This window comes from Amblyomma americanum, chromosome 10, assembly GCF_052857255.1.
Source record: "Amblyomma americanum isolate KBUSLIRL-KWMA chromosome 10, ASM5285725v1, whole genome shotgun sequence".
Classification (NCBI taxonomy): domain Eukaryota; kingdom Metazoa; phylum Arthropoda; class Arachnida; order Ixodida; family Ixodidae; genus Amblyomma; species Amblyomma americanum.
This window is the reverse complement of record NC_135506.1, coordinates 9,101,281-9,117,851: the sequence shown is the minus strand read 5'-3', so window position 1 is coordinate 9,117,851 and position 16,571 is coordinate 9,101,281. Positions and strand designations below refer to the sequence as shown.

Sequence of the window (16,571 nt, the reverse complement as noted above, 5' to 3'; positions counted from 1 at the left end):
ACGAGTTGTGAATTAACGAGCTTTCACTGTATAGTATGCATTCTCTACTTTACATTCATAGACCAATGGGAGTCCTCATACCCCTCCTGGCGCAGTGGTGCAGCGGTTATAAGCGATGCGCCACTGCCCTGCCATGGCAGCTGCTCCCAGCGGTGGGCCTTGTGAGACCCTGGTTGCTCTTCCCGAGGGACCAATCATTGTTTGCTCACAATCCGGTGCGCAGGTTGTGATGACACAACAACGTAAAGTGACCTGGGTGGCCCACCTGCCTCCTAGGCTGCTCTCTGGAGAGCACGCGCCAGAGCCATTCCAGTGATTTTTCGCTCACAGCACCGACAATGCTGATGCCAGATTTTCTGGGTAATGGGGCCTTTGATGCTATCGCGTTAATATCACCAACACATGCACCATTAATGGGGGCAAGTACAATGCATGTTTTCCCTAGAACCCTGTATGATAACTTCATTTGAAGCAAGGGCGATGTTTCGTAGAGCGCTCTGGCCAGTGCCGAGATAGATGATGGTAGCTGCCTGGTGCGCCCACAATAACTCTAAATATGCTGTTCTCTGCAGGCAGTTTCATCCAATGATGTACAAGTCCCACACAGGCACAAAACAGTACAATGCTACCTGTAGCCAAAGCAAGAAGCATGCAGGGATGGCAGGTTACCTATTACTGCCCGCTTAGCAACCAGTTCCACATTGCACATTATGATTAAGCTGGCAACTGGTCTACTTTGAACAAAAGTTACCAAGGCCAATGGACTATTTCATTTACTTTTAACAAAAAGGAGACTGTGTAGCCGAATGTGGGGTGTAGCCAAATGTGGGAGCAGAGCTGCCCCATCTGTGTGAAATTTGAGCCTAAACGGGTGAGCAGCTCAGCAGGGAAAAGAACCTCCCAAAGCTGTCTCTTATGTATGCAACTATCAGTACAAGCTGCATGAGGTGGACGGTTCTCAAAGAACACTGGTTAAAAAATTCAAGGGGGCACTTAGTTGACCTCAAGTGTGGTGAGGCGAAAGCCTTTAGCGAGGTGTTCGTGCTTGTGTCACTGATGTGTGGTCAAGATGTTGATTAAGTACACAATTGCTTGTGAACCTTAAATGCCGGAGGCACTGGAGGGCGTTTGTGAGGCATCCGTCTGATTCGACGCCTTTCTGCAAACACTCTCCGGCGTCCTAGACAAGGAGAACTACATATGCGCTGGCAGGAAGCAGCGTAGTGGAACAGAAGGATGGAGGTTCGAACCCCATCGTGCACAAAGATTTTTTTCTTCTTATCGAGTTGAAGAGCATAACGGACGGACGGACGGAAGAACACGAGCATGAGCCATTAAAGGCTTTCGCCTTAAAACCAGGTGCAGACCAGAGAGAGACCCATTATGTGCCACTTACCACTTCCTTGGACTCGACAAGCACGTAGTTCCCCTGACGCTGGTCATTCTTCCAGTCCATCGCCAAGCGGACCACTCTGCTCAAGTCCAAGGGTTCGTTCCCTGGCCACACACACATACAGAAAAAAAGAAAAGAAAAATGGTGAGCGCACTGGTACTATATCTCAGCTGTCAAGTTCACCTATGTGTGGCAGGTTGTTATTGGCATGGCAGTATATGCAACGATAAGGTTCCCCAAACCACCACATGTGCTAAGAAATGTGATTTCAAAGTTGACATCAAATGTTTGATGTTTTGTCACACATCCAGTATCCTATGTTGCAGGGCAACTCAAAAGTCAAGTGTATTTACATCAATAAAAGGGTGCTTCTAGATTGTGAAGTGAAATAAGTATTATATACAAAAAGTATTAATTTCTTTTTAAATTCCTGACGTTTAGGCACATATGAGCTAAAAGGACACAGCGGACAATTCCATCCCATTTTTCTTCCCACCAAAAATTGATTATTTGGCTATTTCTGGCTATGCCAGCTTTTGTCTGGCAGCAGAAGACTCAGTTATTGCTGAGATAATTTAAAGTTTAAAATTTAAACTAAATTTAAAGTTTTCCCTGCCACTTGATTCGAACTCGTGACATCTGCAGTAGCCGACAGATTTTTCGGACTCCAATAATTCGGACTAGCATGTTTCGGACTTAGTTGAGGGACAGTCACATACTTTATAGGAATGAGTACATTACTGCGACCGATTATTCGGACTCTGTGAAGTCCAAAAGTTCGATTCTGATTCTTTTCACTAAAAACATCAACGATACTGTGGAGATCATTTTTTTTAAGCGAAAGTTCGTTTTTTCGACCTAACATAGGCATGAGCGAGAATCGCTTTTGCAAGCAACCGGCTTTGAGCTGTCGAAAAAGGCATCGTGTTGGATTTAAGAAAGTACCAGAGGATTGGCTTGGGTAGGCTCGGCTACTTGTTTGTCACTGCTGGCACTCGACCTAAGGGCATGCTCTTAAATGCCATTGAGGGTGGCCTACAAAGAAAAGCGCACAATCTATAGCATTGAAAAGGGGTCAGCTGCAGCATCCGCCACGGCTCAAATGACGCTGCCTGTGGTGTGGGGCCGATGTATGTGGGGGCACAGATGCAGTTGGAGATGCTCACTTCCGTTTTCTTCTTCTCGTGGGTTCTCTCCCTCGGTCTTCGCAACCACTGCTGCGCTGGGAAACACTGTGTTTGCAACTTGCAGCACGGGGTGTGGATTACGGTGTGTTCCCGGCGTGACCCGCCGTGAAAACACCGTAATCCACAGCCTGCGTTACAATCTCGTATCGCTGACTGAGGTGGTGCGGAAATGAAAGCATAACTCTTGCTCATATACAAATCTAATATTGTTGCTTTCAAACGGAATGCGGGAAATGGTGAAGGCAGCGTTTTTTTTTTTTTGCAAAAAAAAAGCAATTTTTTCTAAGTTCATAAATTTTTTCAGACTGATTACTCAGATGATTTTTCAGGTTACGCGAAGTCCGAAAAATCAGTCGGCGGCTATAGAACAAAAGGGACGACGTGATAACCATATTGAAGTGAATGGAGGTGCAGCCTAGGCGCTGGGATTTTCAGCGAAAAAATACCGTTAAGCAGTTCGGTATACTTGCAAAATCGGCCAGAGATGGCGACACCCATTTTTTCATTTTTTTTTAACCTTTCCTAGCTTATGAAAGCTTCCCTTTTGATGAAAGTAGAGTCTCTGTCTTAAAATACAGTTATCTGTCGATACAGGCCAACTTCTTCGGGGTATCTTTAAAATGCTGCTTGAAAACTATTTCTCTTTAATATTCAATCTTATTGAACTAAAATGCTTCTTCGTCAGACTCTAGCATTAGATACTGAGACTAAAACGCTTCACCATCAGACTTCATGATCAGAAACAGACTAAAATGTTTGATCATCAGACAGTGCTACATGTTGGAGTAAGACCACAGGCTAGCCCAGGCAAGCTGAAGGTTGTGCAAGAAGGCACACTGGCTTTGTCTCACCACCAAAATCAAACGCTGCACATCTCACAGGCAGGTCATAGGCGCCATACTTGTGTTTCCATCATAAGGCGACAGATGGAAGCACGCCAATTAGCCAGGAAAGGGTAGCGCATTTTAGACTCTTCAAGACCGCCAGAGCAGTGGTCTGGCAAGTTTGTTTTTGATTTTCCAGTGAAACCAGTGGACGTTCATCCAATAGTGCTAAGAGAAGTGATGTTAGTACTTTTAAATTAGAGCAATGCTAACAGTAATGCCAGCATTAGCGTGACGTTGACAGATAACGATAAAAAAGAATCAGCAGTTTCTGCAAATTCCAACCTGCATTCAGGTCAAAGCAGCAGGTGGCTGCAGCCTTACATTAGAGATGCAAGGTGTTGACTCTTAACAAAAAGGGTAGATAAAGGGCAGTTAGCAGACAACAACTGGGCGATAAGTGAACACCTTTGATGGCAGTACCTAAACGTCTAAACGAGCTTAAGAGCTAACCAACCACACCTGAGCATTTCAGATGTGCAAGGATGCCAGTGGCAAAGAAATAAAGGGACTTGTGGGAAGACAGAAGCAACCAATTTGCGTTCATTTTGCAGACAATAATGACATAAGAAATGTTGTGACCCTCACCTCCATCTTCAAGAACAAAGTCAGTCTTGCAGGTTGCATTCTCCGTACTTATGCTGGTAACCATGAACATGGCTCCATTGCCATCTCCACTGCCTTGGTTCGTACAGTCGCCCTGGGTCAGTGCATACACATTACCACTGTCAGCCAGCAACGACCTACGTGAACACACTATACAAATGAATCCCCTAACTTCAGCACTTCGCTGTTTCGACTAGGTTTTCCTTCCAATGCTAGCTGCTTTCCACTCCAGTAGTCCACCCATTAGTTCTGCCCCTCATCATAACATGCAGGCCAAATGCACCTCTTCCTTTTAATTTCACCCAATATGAAGAATATGTCTTGCACTTCCTCTGCACTGTGCTTATGCACACAATGGGACACCACTCGGAGGCAGTCAGAGCAATCATACACCAAGAATCACAAGGAGCAAATTTAAACACTGCTAGTCCGATGTAGTTTCTCGCAGAGATTTCAAACTTCCCATAGCATTTACAATTGGTAAACTCACAAAAAAAGTAACTGCACTTATACTGATCAGTTATCACAACAGAAAAACTTCTCCACAAAAAAGAAACTGATGACAGAAAATCTAACTCCTCGAAAGAGTTAAAAAAAAAATGCAAAGCTAGAAGCACCTCCTTAATAAAAAAAAAGTATCCACGATTTAAGAAAGCAATTGAGCTGAGATTTTGAAAAGCAGCTATACTGTGACCTAATCAAGGCAAGGTTAAAAACAAATGTGTCATTGCTGTACAGTCACAGAGGTGAACTGCAGAGATTCGCATGTAACTGAGGTCAAGGCGAAGATTAAAGAACAAGTGGTAACAATTCACAGTGCTTCACTAAAGCAGGCCTGATGGCCAGATTAAAGCTTCAGCAGGTAAAAACATACACAAATGAACAAAAAGAAACTCAAGCTAATACTCACATGAATCTCCACTTCCTGCTGGTTGGTATCTGCCACTTCATTGTTGCAGGTGGCAGCACCTGCAGCTGCGTCCAAAGATCGCTTAGACTCCACTGGTGGCTGGAAGACATTCACAGAATGCCTGAAATGATAATAAACAGTTCATTGCAAGCAGTTTCACTGCATTAGCAGCAAGCCCTCTTTCACCAAAACGCCGTGGTCAGTCTGTCTCTATGCATTGTAGGATGCAAGTCTTCCACACTCCCTTGCCCTGACAGTGGTGAGCATGCCAAAGTCATGCATGCTTCGCATGATGCTGTGTATACAGCCGGCTTTCGATAAACGAACTCAAGGAGGACTGAAAAGTGCATAAATACGGAGGAATCCATGCTAAGTGCAGCCTTTTAATGAATTTATGTTGATGGGAACAAATCCCTCAGTTTCAATAAACGTCAATTTTGAATTAGGCAATTCGAATTAACCAAAACATCACTGCAGTCTGCTCAGGCACAATATCCACATGTACTAGATTTGAAACAGTGGTGATTTGTGGAGTTTTCCAAAAATGTCGTCCAACAGTAAAGCACCAGTCGTTGAGGGAAGGTACTGGAGTGAGCCACCATAGGTGGAACACATCTAAAGCCAAAATGATGCCCACATCCGAGCCTATATGCAGCCTGCTCAGGTGCAAAATTCGCATGCAGTAAAGATTTGCAACCAGTGATGTTCCATTCGGAAAATTTTCCCTGCTTCAGAGAATTTTCAGACTAAAACTGTGCCCAGAAGAAATCTTCTCGACTTCAAGGAAATTTTGGAGATCCGAATTCGCAGAAAAATGTCAACTTTTCCTTTGTGCACTTTTCCTGCAAAATTCCTGCATTTTGGCCTTCACTAATCCTGACCAACAGCAAGGATTAGTGAGAAAAAGAATACTGTAAAATTAAGTGGGCTAAAATTCAGCAATTTTCTACACTGCTGCAGGAAAAAACCGCCCCAACAAGTATTTTCAGGGTCTAATAGGTGAAGTTCTGGTTACCGCATGGAACATCTCTGCTTGCAGCAGTAATCATTTGCAGGGGTCTTGCACGAGGGATAAGCGAGGCACCATGGGAAAGGTACCTGGAGTGGGCCTCCATGAGGCGGCAGAGATTCTGGTAGGTTGCCTGGGACGCAGGCAAGCTCAACACGAATGGCAGGCCCACCAACTCTGGGGAGAACTTGCAGGCACTCTTGTGTTGCTGCCAGTGGTTGCTCTGGCAGGTCCTGAAAAACAGTGCACAGTGAGTGGATACGACAGCTGGAGTGGGGAAAGGCACATCAATGTCATTGTCACTCCAGTGCACTTGCAGCAACGAGGACCAGCTCAATCTATGAAAAGTGAAGCACATTCTCCGGGTGGAAAGGTCATACAAGGACGCATTTTATCTGACATCGTATAGATTGTTGTAGAACCTGGCTGTTATGTTTGTCGCGGGTCTGTGGAGGAAACACCAGCCAGGAAACATAGTAACCGAACATGGTGCATGAAAAAAAATGTTCACTGCTATCTGCCATTTTCTATTTCTTGCGAGCAAAGCATCCTTCTCAGCAATGTCACATGCACAGAATGTCCAAAATGTCCTGCAACGGCTCTCTGTCCGCCTGAGCAGCTGTTGGTAGGAGGAGGGCAGCAGCAGCGAAGAAGGACTGCGCGCAAAGTAGGCGTAGTTGCAGTAGGTCTGCACATCTGCGCTGTTTGCGGGTGCGGCCGCTTGAATCCTACATGATCGTCTATTTAAATCTTAGAAATTCCGCTTTTTTAAGCTATAAGCGACAAGAAAAAAGAGGACGACAGAAACAAACACCTCGTAGCCACTGTGAGGTGCGCCCTGTCTGCAGAGGCAGTTTTCTTTTTGTGCCTGCAATCATTCACACTCGCATTGCTGTGGTGATGAAACTGCAGCAAGAGCTGTAACAAAATTCATGCCACACATGGCGCCAGCGTGGGTGCAGTGCGCCGGAAGCCACCAAACATTGCGGTGGTCAAGCACCGATGAAGTGTAAAGGCTCGCATCGCCATAGCCATGCCGCGCGCACTAAACTTGGGCTGCCAAAATGCCAGCACGGTAAAAAGCACTGTCAAGAGGTGACATTGACAATGTACCAAGCGGGACCACTACCACAACAGCAATGTAACAGTTGAGCTGAAATTGCATGGGTTTCTACAGATCATGCCGCGATACAGCAGATAACTTCCGATGCGAAAAGTGCTATACACCAGCGGCACGGCACGTACGCGGGTGACACAGGTACACAACTTGCTCACCGCGTGCTTTTGTTGACAATGGATGGATGGACAAACAGATGGGTGGGTGGACAGACGGACATTTGTTCGGTTAGGCAGGCAGACATATGATATAGAATTTCAACGCTTGCAAAAAAATCTGCAAGATCTTTTTTTTCTCCATGTAACGAACCTTCCCTCCAAATGAACATCAACTTTTCTGGAAAAAGAAGTCTGTTCATTACGCAAGTAAATATGGTAGAACACATGAAGCTGTTTTGTCATTATTTATGTAAAATATACTTTCTACAACGAACTTCACATTGGATGTACTGAATGCTGAGCTCCATCAGTGCCAGCACCTGGACCCATGCACCACTGTGCAGGGCCCGGATGAGGGCAAAGCACCCCTCCTTGAATGATTCCGGCCCCTCCTATATTGCTGCCGATAGCCTTCCGACACTCCATTTGGCATGCCCTGTGGCGAGTATGTTTTGCAGTCACAATGACGATGAATTAGCGGCAATCTCTGCTGGCTTCCGACAAAGTGAGATTATTGACCGCATCGAGCATGGCGAAAAGAAATCAGATATTAAAGAAAACTTCCAAGTTGCCAAGGGCACACTCAGTACAATTTTTAAAAACAAGTTGGCCGTCAGAATGCACGAGAATGACCAAACACGGAGAGCCATTGCATTACAAGCCAGTGTTTTCATTTGATTGTTCACAATGACATGCGTGACAAACTTGGTACTGCATTTACAAGATTGTAAGTACACCTTTCTTTTATTTTTAATTTGAAAATCCAATGTTGGGGAGTCGACATACAATCGAAACAAAAGCATGACACCATCAATAAAGGTGAGAGAAACAAGATGTAAGGGCGCTACAGTGTGGTTGCAATTTTATGTTTGCTCTACGGTTCTGCCCAGTAGCATTTGGCTATTCTGTGGGCTTGTTTGGAAGAACTTAAAATTTTTTCTTTACTTTTAACTGTGCACTCGGCGCACATAGGAGTGTTGATAGTTGATAGAAAGGCTACTGTTTTACTGGCGAAGGCAGTGCTTCCGGGGAGTTTCAGTAGCTGATGGAAGAGCCAGGGCACTACAATTTTTCATCACATTTTTCCCAACCCAGCCTAACGAATGCGAGTGAATAGCAAGGCACAGCCATAGGCTACGAGGGGTCTTTGAGCTCACCGATTGCAATATCCCACGCGGAGGCAGCGGGTGCAGCGCTTGAGCTTGTCATGCTCCGCCACACACTCCTTGCCGCACGAGGAGCAGGTGTTTGCCAGGTCAGGCATCAAGGCCCGCTAAGAGAGAGGGACAAGCCTTGTTACTGCACAGCTGGAGTGTGAACAAGCAAAGCTCAATTCAGCGAACAAAGCGTGATTTTCTTACTGTAAGCTGTTGAGACTTTCTATCTGGACTCGCTAAAATTCTCAATTTAGGAAAACCATTTTGAAACTCCCAGCCGGCTTTGTACAGCTGAGCTCAAAAAGTTCTTTACCTGGAACTATCAAAGCACAGCAACATTTAGCCATCAATGATTGTTGTTCACAGTCGGGGCTGTACACTATTAAAAGCTTGGTTTATGGTTTAGTTTATGAGGGTTTAACATCCAAAAGTGACTCAGGCTATGAGGGACGCCATAGTGAAAGGCTCCGGAAATTGCGACCACCTGGTGTTCTTTAACGTGCACTGACATCACACAGTACACGGGCCTCTAGAATTTCGCCTCCATCAAAATTTCGACCGCTGACCGGACCCGCGCCTTTCGGGTCAGCAGCCGAGCGCCATAACCACTGAGCCACCGCGGTGGCGGCACTATTAAAAGCATCAAAAAGCTATATTTTCACACTAGGCTTTGTTTTTCGCCAAGGCAGAGAACTCTCAAATAAAATCACACAACTACCGTAAAAACCGGACTATAGGTCGGACCGGAATACAGGTCGACCCCCCATCTAACTAATTCTAAAAATGAAAAAAAAATCTTTATCAATAGAAAAAGTACCGAAAGACACCCTTACCTTGAAACAAATGCGACTCGACAGGTTGGACAATGGTGACAGTATTTATTTTCATTTAAATGCTGCTCATATGTACACCCGGCCAATTTTTTAACAGTATAGCGCACCCATCGACTTGCGTGTTTGTTTCTGAAACACAGAAGTACGGTGCCGTAGAGCAAAGCCCTTCCTCTTCATGAACCACCGCACCCAAGATGGCGACCTTTGAATTGCGCCCTCGTGAGCCTAGATGCACGCACGATCCCTACCGCTTTCACGCGGATGCATTCGGCAGTCACAGGCAGCGATCTTGCACGCAGCGCAACCTTTCCTTCCAATTCCAGATATGCTGCGGCCGGCCCACGAAATGATGTTTTCTTCTGGTTGCTGCAAGTTGTAATACGCAGCTTTTGCCTCCGCCAGTACTGAATGCTCTTTTTGGATACTCCAAATTCACGCCGTGCCGCCAGGTTGCCGTGAGCTTCCACGTACTCAATCACGTTTTTCTTAAAGGGGACGGTGAATTGCCACCAGCTTTCACTCATTTTGAAACAAAATGTGAAAAAGCAGCCTTTAACCAAACAACGGAAATGCAAAATGGCGGTGCGACGTCGTCGCCACGCCGCACTGCTGCTGATGGCGATGGTGATGGAGGCTGTTGACTTCGACCGCCCATGTTGCAAGACTCGTAGTTTTTCGCCAATGACCAGTATGTAAGACGGCAGTCGACTTTTCGCCATGGTTTTTTGAAAAAAAAGTTCGACCTTTATTCCGGTTTTTACGGCATATACCAAAACTATGTTGCACAATTACACTCAAAAGAAGCACTGCAAAAAGGCACGATTTCAATTGCACACCTACAGAGCTGGAAAACAGACAGGCGACAGAGCTCGTCAAAACCTGAGGCCCAGTGAGTGCAGCTGAACAAAGGGAGTGCAATCGGTTTAACTCTTAAGCCACAAGAGAAGCACTTGCCTGGACAACAGCGACTTCCACCACCCTTTCCCTTGTAGCTTCTTTGTCTAGAACCTCAAACCTGCAAGGAGGAAACAGCAACACACATCAGGGAAATGCATGCACTCTGCAAGCACTGCCTCATGCCTTCAGCAATACACCAGCATTTCTGCTGACAACACACACACAAGCTCTCCATGGACAGCACACAGGTGAAAGCTTTTTTTTCTTCTGGTCATGCTCCGAGGCTAAATGCCAATGTGTGTTGCATGTCATAGTTCTTTCCAGCCCTGCCAAGAGCTTCAGTTTTAAGGGGAGACGCTCCTTGGAAACATTTCTTCTTTAATATTGATGCCAGATAAATAAAAATTGCACCAGTTATAGAGATTGATCTCCTCTTTCCAAATCTGTTTTTATTTCCAAGATAGCGTGATGCTTTCATGTTCCAAGTACCATGCACATGTGAAAAACAATGCTTGCTAAGACACCTGCTGGACATGCCAGTGAGCACGAGAAAGCAGTGTAAAATAGTTTTTCTTGTTCCTAATACTCCACTAAGTGCAAATAAGCAAGGAAATGGTGCACCTATGTCATGCACCATTTTACCGGAATTTAAGCTCATGCTTCCTTTTCAGAAGCCAGCGCATAAATATTTTGGGACCTTTCATACTTATAAACATTACCAATTGTATTGAAATTTAGATACTTGCATTCTACATACCTTAAGGATTATGCATTTGGTCTTGATCCGAGTACAACAAGTACATAAAAGGTTGCATCCGATAGCCATTTTCAGTCCAAAATAAGAAGTTGAGAAAAATGCGATTTAAAGTTACAAATGTTGTTTACTACTGTTCTACTAAGTATATTTGCATGAAAATTGGAGACAATACAGGCCAGAGCATTCTCCTAGAGCATACAGCTTTAGAATAGGCCTGCACCATATGTTGGTCCCTCAGAGCTTTTCTTAGCAGCGTCTTGAAGACAAGTCTTCTTGGCTAGACGGCAGCGACGAGCCCTTGCCTCAGCTGTCTGCTTTGTGGACATTCTTGAAATTCTGCGTTTGTCACAATTTTTGCCCAGAGCAAGAGGTGCATGTCGCAGAAGAGCAGACGCCGCAATGCCGCTTCGCGAGCTAGGGGCCAATGGCGTGGCCACGATCAAACCACGTGATGTGGAAGCACTCGGTTTTGCCGGTGAAAAATGCCATTTTTATTATTATATCTTGGCAGTTTGCGCAGCGGCAAAGCCCGCCTCCGGGAGAAAAAGCATAGGCCTAGCTCCTCACGCAAGCCCAGCGCAGTACAATTCCGCGATTTGACGCCTCACGCACTTATAAATGGGTCAGATTTGCACCTTTCCTAGCCACCGCGAGTACTTTAACAGGGGTTTTCGATAATTTCCAGATCAATTATGGCTCTGATTTTTGCATACATGAAAGAGGAATGCTCAAGTTTACTAAAGCAGTCAAAAACACAAGTGATTTTTTTACTTAAAATCGCCGTTTTTCGACCCGCGTCTCCCCTTAACAGATAAGCATTCCAATGTGCACTAAAGTAGCATATAAACAACTTTCATTTTTCATTGACTGCTTTGTGTTTTATGCACACTTAAAACCTTTTTTCCTCCATTGGCCACCATGACAAGCACAATACTTATATACATCATTTCTTTGTAGTTGCTACTTGCAAGATGCACAAAATTCAAAAGAACATTCACTTGCCTCAAAAAAATGCCCTAACTACCACTGTGTACACCTATGTATAGCCATGACGCGTAAAAGTCATAAGCATGGATGTTCAACTGCACACCTCACTCTGATAACGACAACACTTGCATGAAAAGCACCTTGAAAACAAGTTCCTGTACAACAAAGTGAAACAAGCCCAACCAGCATTCGCAAGAAAAGATGAAGGACCATGATTCCCAAAGGTTCTGGCTCACTCCCACAATCATGGTTTATGGGGGTGTAACGTCCCAAAGCGACTCAGGCTATGAGGGACTCCGTAGTCAAGGGCTTCGGACATTTCGACCGCCTGGGGTTCTTTAGCGTGCACCTACACCATACAGTACACTCGAGAATTTCGCCTCCAATGAAATTCGACCGCTACAGTTGGAATCAAACCCACATCATTCGGGTCAGCAGCCGAACGCCATAACCATTTAGCCAGCTTGGCATCTACACTCCCACATTCAAAAAAGGTTTTTTCTTCTCGCATCTAAGACAAACATGAGGATGCGAAACCAAAAAATGCGAGAGAATTTTTCTGGCGCCAAGTGCCTGAACCTAAGTCACCGAACATAATAACCTTAGAGGTGAATTTTTTCCAAAGTTCATGCAACTTCTGCACTAAGAACAGTGCAACTATAGCCCAAGTTTGCAACTAAACAGCAGAAGTCATTGCCATCTCTCACAGTAATCATGGCAGCTGAAGTAAAGTCTATAACTGCGATGGGCGCACACATTTGTCACCAATGAGCTAGGCAAGGTGTTCTCACTCTTTTTTGGCCTTAAGGAGCCTCCAAACAGTTTTTTATGCAGGTACTGATGAAACCTACATGTCTTAAACCACTCCTTCCTGCTTAGGACACATGAAAAGAAACAAAGGGCCGCACAAATGCGGCCCATCAGAAAAATGTCCAAATCCAGTCGATAATGACTGACTGCAGAGTGAAACAGCTTGCTACATTCGAACCTCGGTATAATGAACATGTATATTATGAATTATTTCATAAAACTTTTCCCCAATATTTTTTACAAACACATGCAATGTTTACTCTATCTATTGTCAAGGCGTTTATTTGAAGCACAGGTCGGTTGGTCTTGGTTGTCCGGCGACACAACGGGCACACTCAAAGGCGTCGTTCGAAAAACCCAGCTGCACTTCGTCTGCTTCTTCGTTGTCCCGCTTGAACTCGTCCGCTTCTTCACTGCGCTGCGCCTGTCGGTCCCATTACAATTACTCTCCCTCCGAAAAAGGAGCCATCCTGGCGACTTACGGAGAGGAGAGGATGGGCGGGTCATAGTAAGGCTTGAGGCGATCAACGTGCACAGTTTCGCGCCCCCGGCGACGGTGGTCCGAAGAGGGAACGAGCGGCTCAACGATATAAGTCACCGGAGAAGTTTGGTGGACAACCCGGTAAGGTCCGTGAAAGCGAGACAGTAGTTTCGTGGCGAGGCCGGGAGTGGAGGAAGGCACCCAGAGCCAAACAAGGGCGCCAGATGGGTATGACGCTGGAGGGTCCGGGGAATCCCGACGGTGCTTCTGATCCCATTGTTGCTGTGTGGTGAAAGAGCGGGCAAGTTGCCGGCATTCTTCGGCATACAGGTGAGCTTCGGAGAGTAAGGTGGTCTCGGAAGGGTCAGGGTGATAAGGAAGGATGGTGTCCATGGTGGATGTAGGCTCCCGGCCATATAAGAGGAAGAAAGGAGAAAACCCCGTTGTTGTCTGAGTAGCTGTGTTATACGCGTACGTGACGAACGGGAGCACTTGATCCCAGTTGGAGTGGGCGGTGTCAACGTACATGGCGAGCATGTCACTCAGAGTGCGGTTGAACCGCTCAGTCATGCCGTTGGTCTGGGGGTGATAGGCGCTGGTGTAGCGATGAACGATTTGGCATTGCTTGAGCAGGGCCTCGACGGCGTCCGAGAGAAAAACACGGCCGCGGTCACTCAGAAGTTCTTTCGGGGCGCCGTGACGAAGAACAAGACTGTGTAGAATGAAGTGGGCGACATCGTTTGCGGTAGCAGATTTGAGAGCCGACGTTTCGACGTAACGGGTGAGATGGTCAACGGCAACGATGATCCACCGATTATTAGCCGAAGTAGTTGGAAGCGGGCCATAAAGATCAATGCCGACGCGGTCAAAGGGACGGCCAGGGCAAGGTAACGGCTGCAAAGGAGCGGCGGCGGGGTGGGGAGGTTTCTTGCGACGTTGGCAGGCGATGCATGACCGAATGTACTGACGTATGTAGCGGTACATACCTCGCCAGTAGAATCGCTGACGAAGGCGAGCATATGTTTTCAGTACACCGGCGTGGCCGCATTGTGGAGCGGAGTGAAAAGAGGCACAGATTGTAGCACGGAGGTGTCGAGGGATGACCAACAGCCACTTCCGGCCGTCGGGGAGGTAATTACGGCGGTATAAGAGGCCATCACGAACGGCGAAGTGGTGGGCTTGGCGGCGAAGGGTCCGGGTCGAAGGATGCGGCGAGGGAGTGTTCAGGAAGTTTAGCAGCGAGGTGATCCAAGGATCCTTCAATTGTTCGGAGAGCATATCAGGGATGTTGACCGAAGAGAATTCGTAGGCACAGACGAGGGCAGAGGTTGACTCGCATGGGAGTGGTGAACGAGAAAGGGCGTCGGCGTCCGAGTGCTTGCGGCCGGAGCGATAAATGACGTGTATATCAAACTCCTGGAGACGTAAAGCCCAGCGGGCGAGTCGGCCAGAAGGATCTTTGAGGGAGGATAGCCAGCATAGGGCGTGGTGGTCTGTGACGACATAGAAGGGCCGGCCGTAAATGTAAGGGCGGAACTTGGCAATTGCCCAAATGATGGCGAGACATTCTTTTTCTGTAACAGAATAGTTTGATTCCGCCTTGGTGAGGGCGCGGCTGGCGTAAGCGACGACGTATTCCGGATACCCAGGCTTTCGCTGGGCAAGAACTGCGCCCAAGCCCACACCGCTCGCGTCAGTGTGAATTTCTGTCGGACAGGCGGGATCAAAATGGCGAAGGATGGGGGGAGAGACCAGCAGGCGACGTAAAGTGCTGAACGCGGTATCGCAGGCGGGGGACCAAGACGAAAGGTTCGGGCTGCCGGCAAGAAGCTGCGTTAAAGGGGCGATGATACTGGCGTAATTGTAATGGGACCGACAGGCGCAGCGCAGCGAAGAAGCGGACGAGTTCAAGCGGGACAACGAAGAAGCAGACGAAGTGCAGCTGGGTTTTTCGAACGACGCCTTTGAGTGTGCCCGTTGTGTCGCCGGACAACCAAGACCAACCGACCTGTGCTTCAAATAAACGCCTTGACACTTGGTGGAGGTGCCTCGGTTCCCGTCCCGGTCCTCATCCTGGAACTTCGAAGTGGAACGCTCCTCGTCTCCGCCACCATGCCGGAAGGTCCGAGTGAACCATCGCAGCCCCTCCCTGCCACCGTCCTCTGTCACGGGGTGCAGCGCCAGCGTGACCCTTCTCCTTTTAGTGGCACCGATGACCAAGACGTCGACGATTGGCTGGCCTCCTATGAGCGCATCAGCACTTACAATCGCTGGGACGATTCCGTCAAACTTAGCAACGTCCTATTCTATCTAACGGACGTTGCCAACCTATGGTTTCGCAACCATGAGGCCGACCTTCCCACCTGGTCGTCCTTTAAAACAAGCTTCGCCGACGTTTTCGGCCGCCCCGCCGTCCGGAAGCTTCGCGCCGAGCAACGTCTTCGTGCTCGATCTCAGCTCCCTTCCGAGACGTTCACCAGCTACATCGAGGACATCGTTGACCTGTGCAAGCGTGTCAACCCCTCCATGTCCGAAGGGGATAAAGTCAACCACATACTTAAAGGCATAGCCGATGACGCTTTCCAAATGCTGCTGGCGAAGAACCCCACCTCCGTCGCCACCGTCATCCAGCTGTGCCAAAGCTTCGACGAACTCCGCAAGCAACGCGCATCTACGCGGCAGTCCGGCGCGCCTGCGGGGGGTCTTGCTGGCTTGGCCCTTGGTGGCTCGTCTGCTGAGCAGTCCCTGTTCATGCAGCAGGTTAAAGACTTCATCCGCAAAGAGGTCGCTCGCCAGCTTTCTCTGCTGCATCACCTTCCCGACCCCGTTTGCCCTCCGCACGACCTGGCGCCATCTCTCACGCCCACAATCCGTCGTGTTATTCAGGAGCAGGTCGCTGCAGTTCTGCCATCCAGTCCCCCACCTCCTCCTGTAGCAGCGCCGCTCACCTATGCTGAAGCAGTCACCGGTACACGGCGCTCGCCCACCTCTGCCGCCTACCCTAGCAGCCCGGCCTTTTATGCTCCACCGCCGTCTATACCCCCGCCGCAGGTCCCGGTTCGTCGACCCCGCCGAAACCCTACGAACCCTTGGCGTACCGAGGACAATCGACCGATATGCTATTCCTGCGGTCTTCCGGGCCATGTCGCAAGCTTTTGCCGTCAGCGATCTCCTCGTTCTGGCGATTTCATGCGCAATTTCCGGTACGATTCCGGGCCGCCCTTGCCTAATGTCTCTTCTGCCTCCTCTACACTTCGCTCCCAGTACCCTACTCGTCGCTCGCCTTCCCCTCGTCGACGTTCCATTTCTCCGATGCTCCGCCGCCCGGACCCTCTCCCAGAGGAAAACTGACTGCCGCAGTTCAGGAGGCAAGAACTGCGTGTTT

The 16,571-nt window shown here is 47.7% G+C and overlaps 1 protein-coding gene across 2 annotated transcripts in view; it reads right to left on the bottom strand.

Moving 5' to 3' along the window:
• Positions 1 to 16,571, bottom strand: part of LOC144107236 (ubiquitin carboxyl-terminal hydrolase 19-like) — a 49,081-nt gene that overhangs the window by 13,929 nt on the left and 18,581 nt on the right. For both annotated transcript variants that reach the window (XM_077640234.1, XM_077640233.1), the window contains exons 16-21: positions 10,209 to 10,269; positions 8,422 to 8,537; positions 6,079 to 6,222; positions 4,981 to 5,101; positions 4,053 to 4,164; positions 1,397 to 1,497 (exon numbers count right to left, since the gene is read on the bottom strand). In XM_077640234.1, the coding sequence (XP_077496360.1) occupies positions 1,397 to 1,497; positions 4,053 to 4,164; positions 4,981 to 5,101; positions 6,079 to 6,222; positions 8,422 to 8,537; positions 10,209 to 10,269 (655 nt within the window). The remainder of the gene's footprint in view (positions 1 to 1,396; positions 1,498 to 4,052; positions 4,165 to 4,980; positions 5,102 to 6,078; positions 6,223 to 8,421; positions 8,538 to 10,208; positions 10,270 to 16,571) is intronic.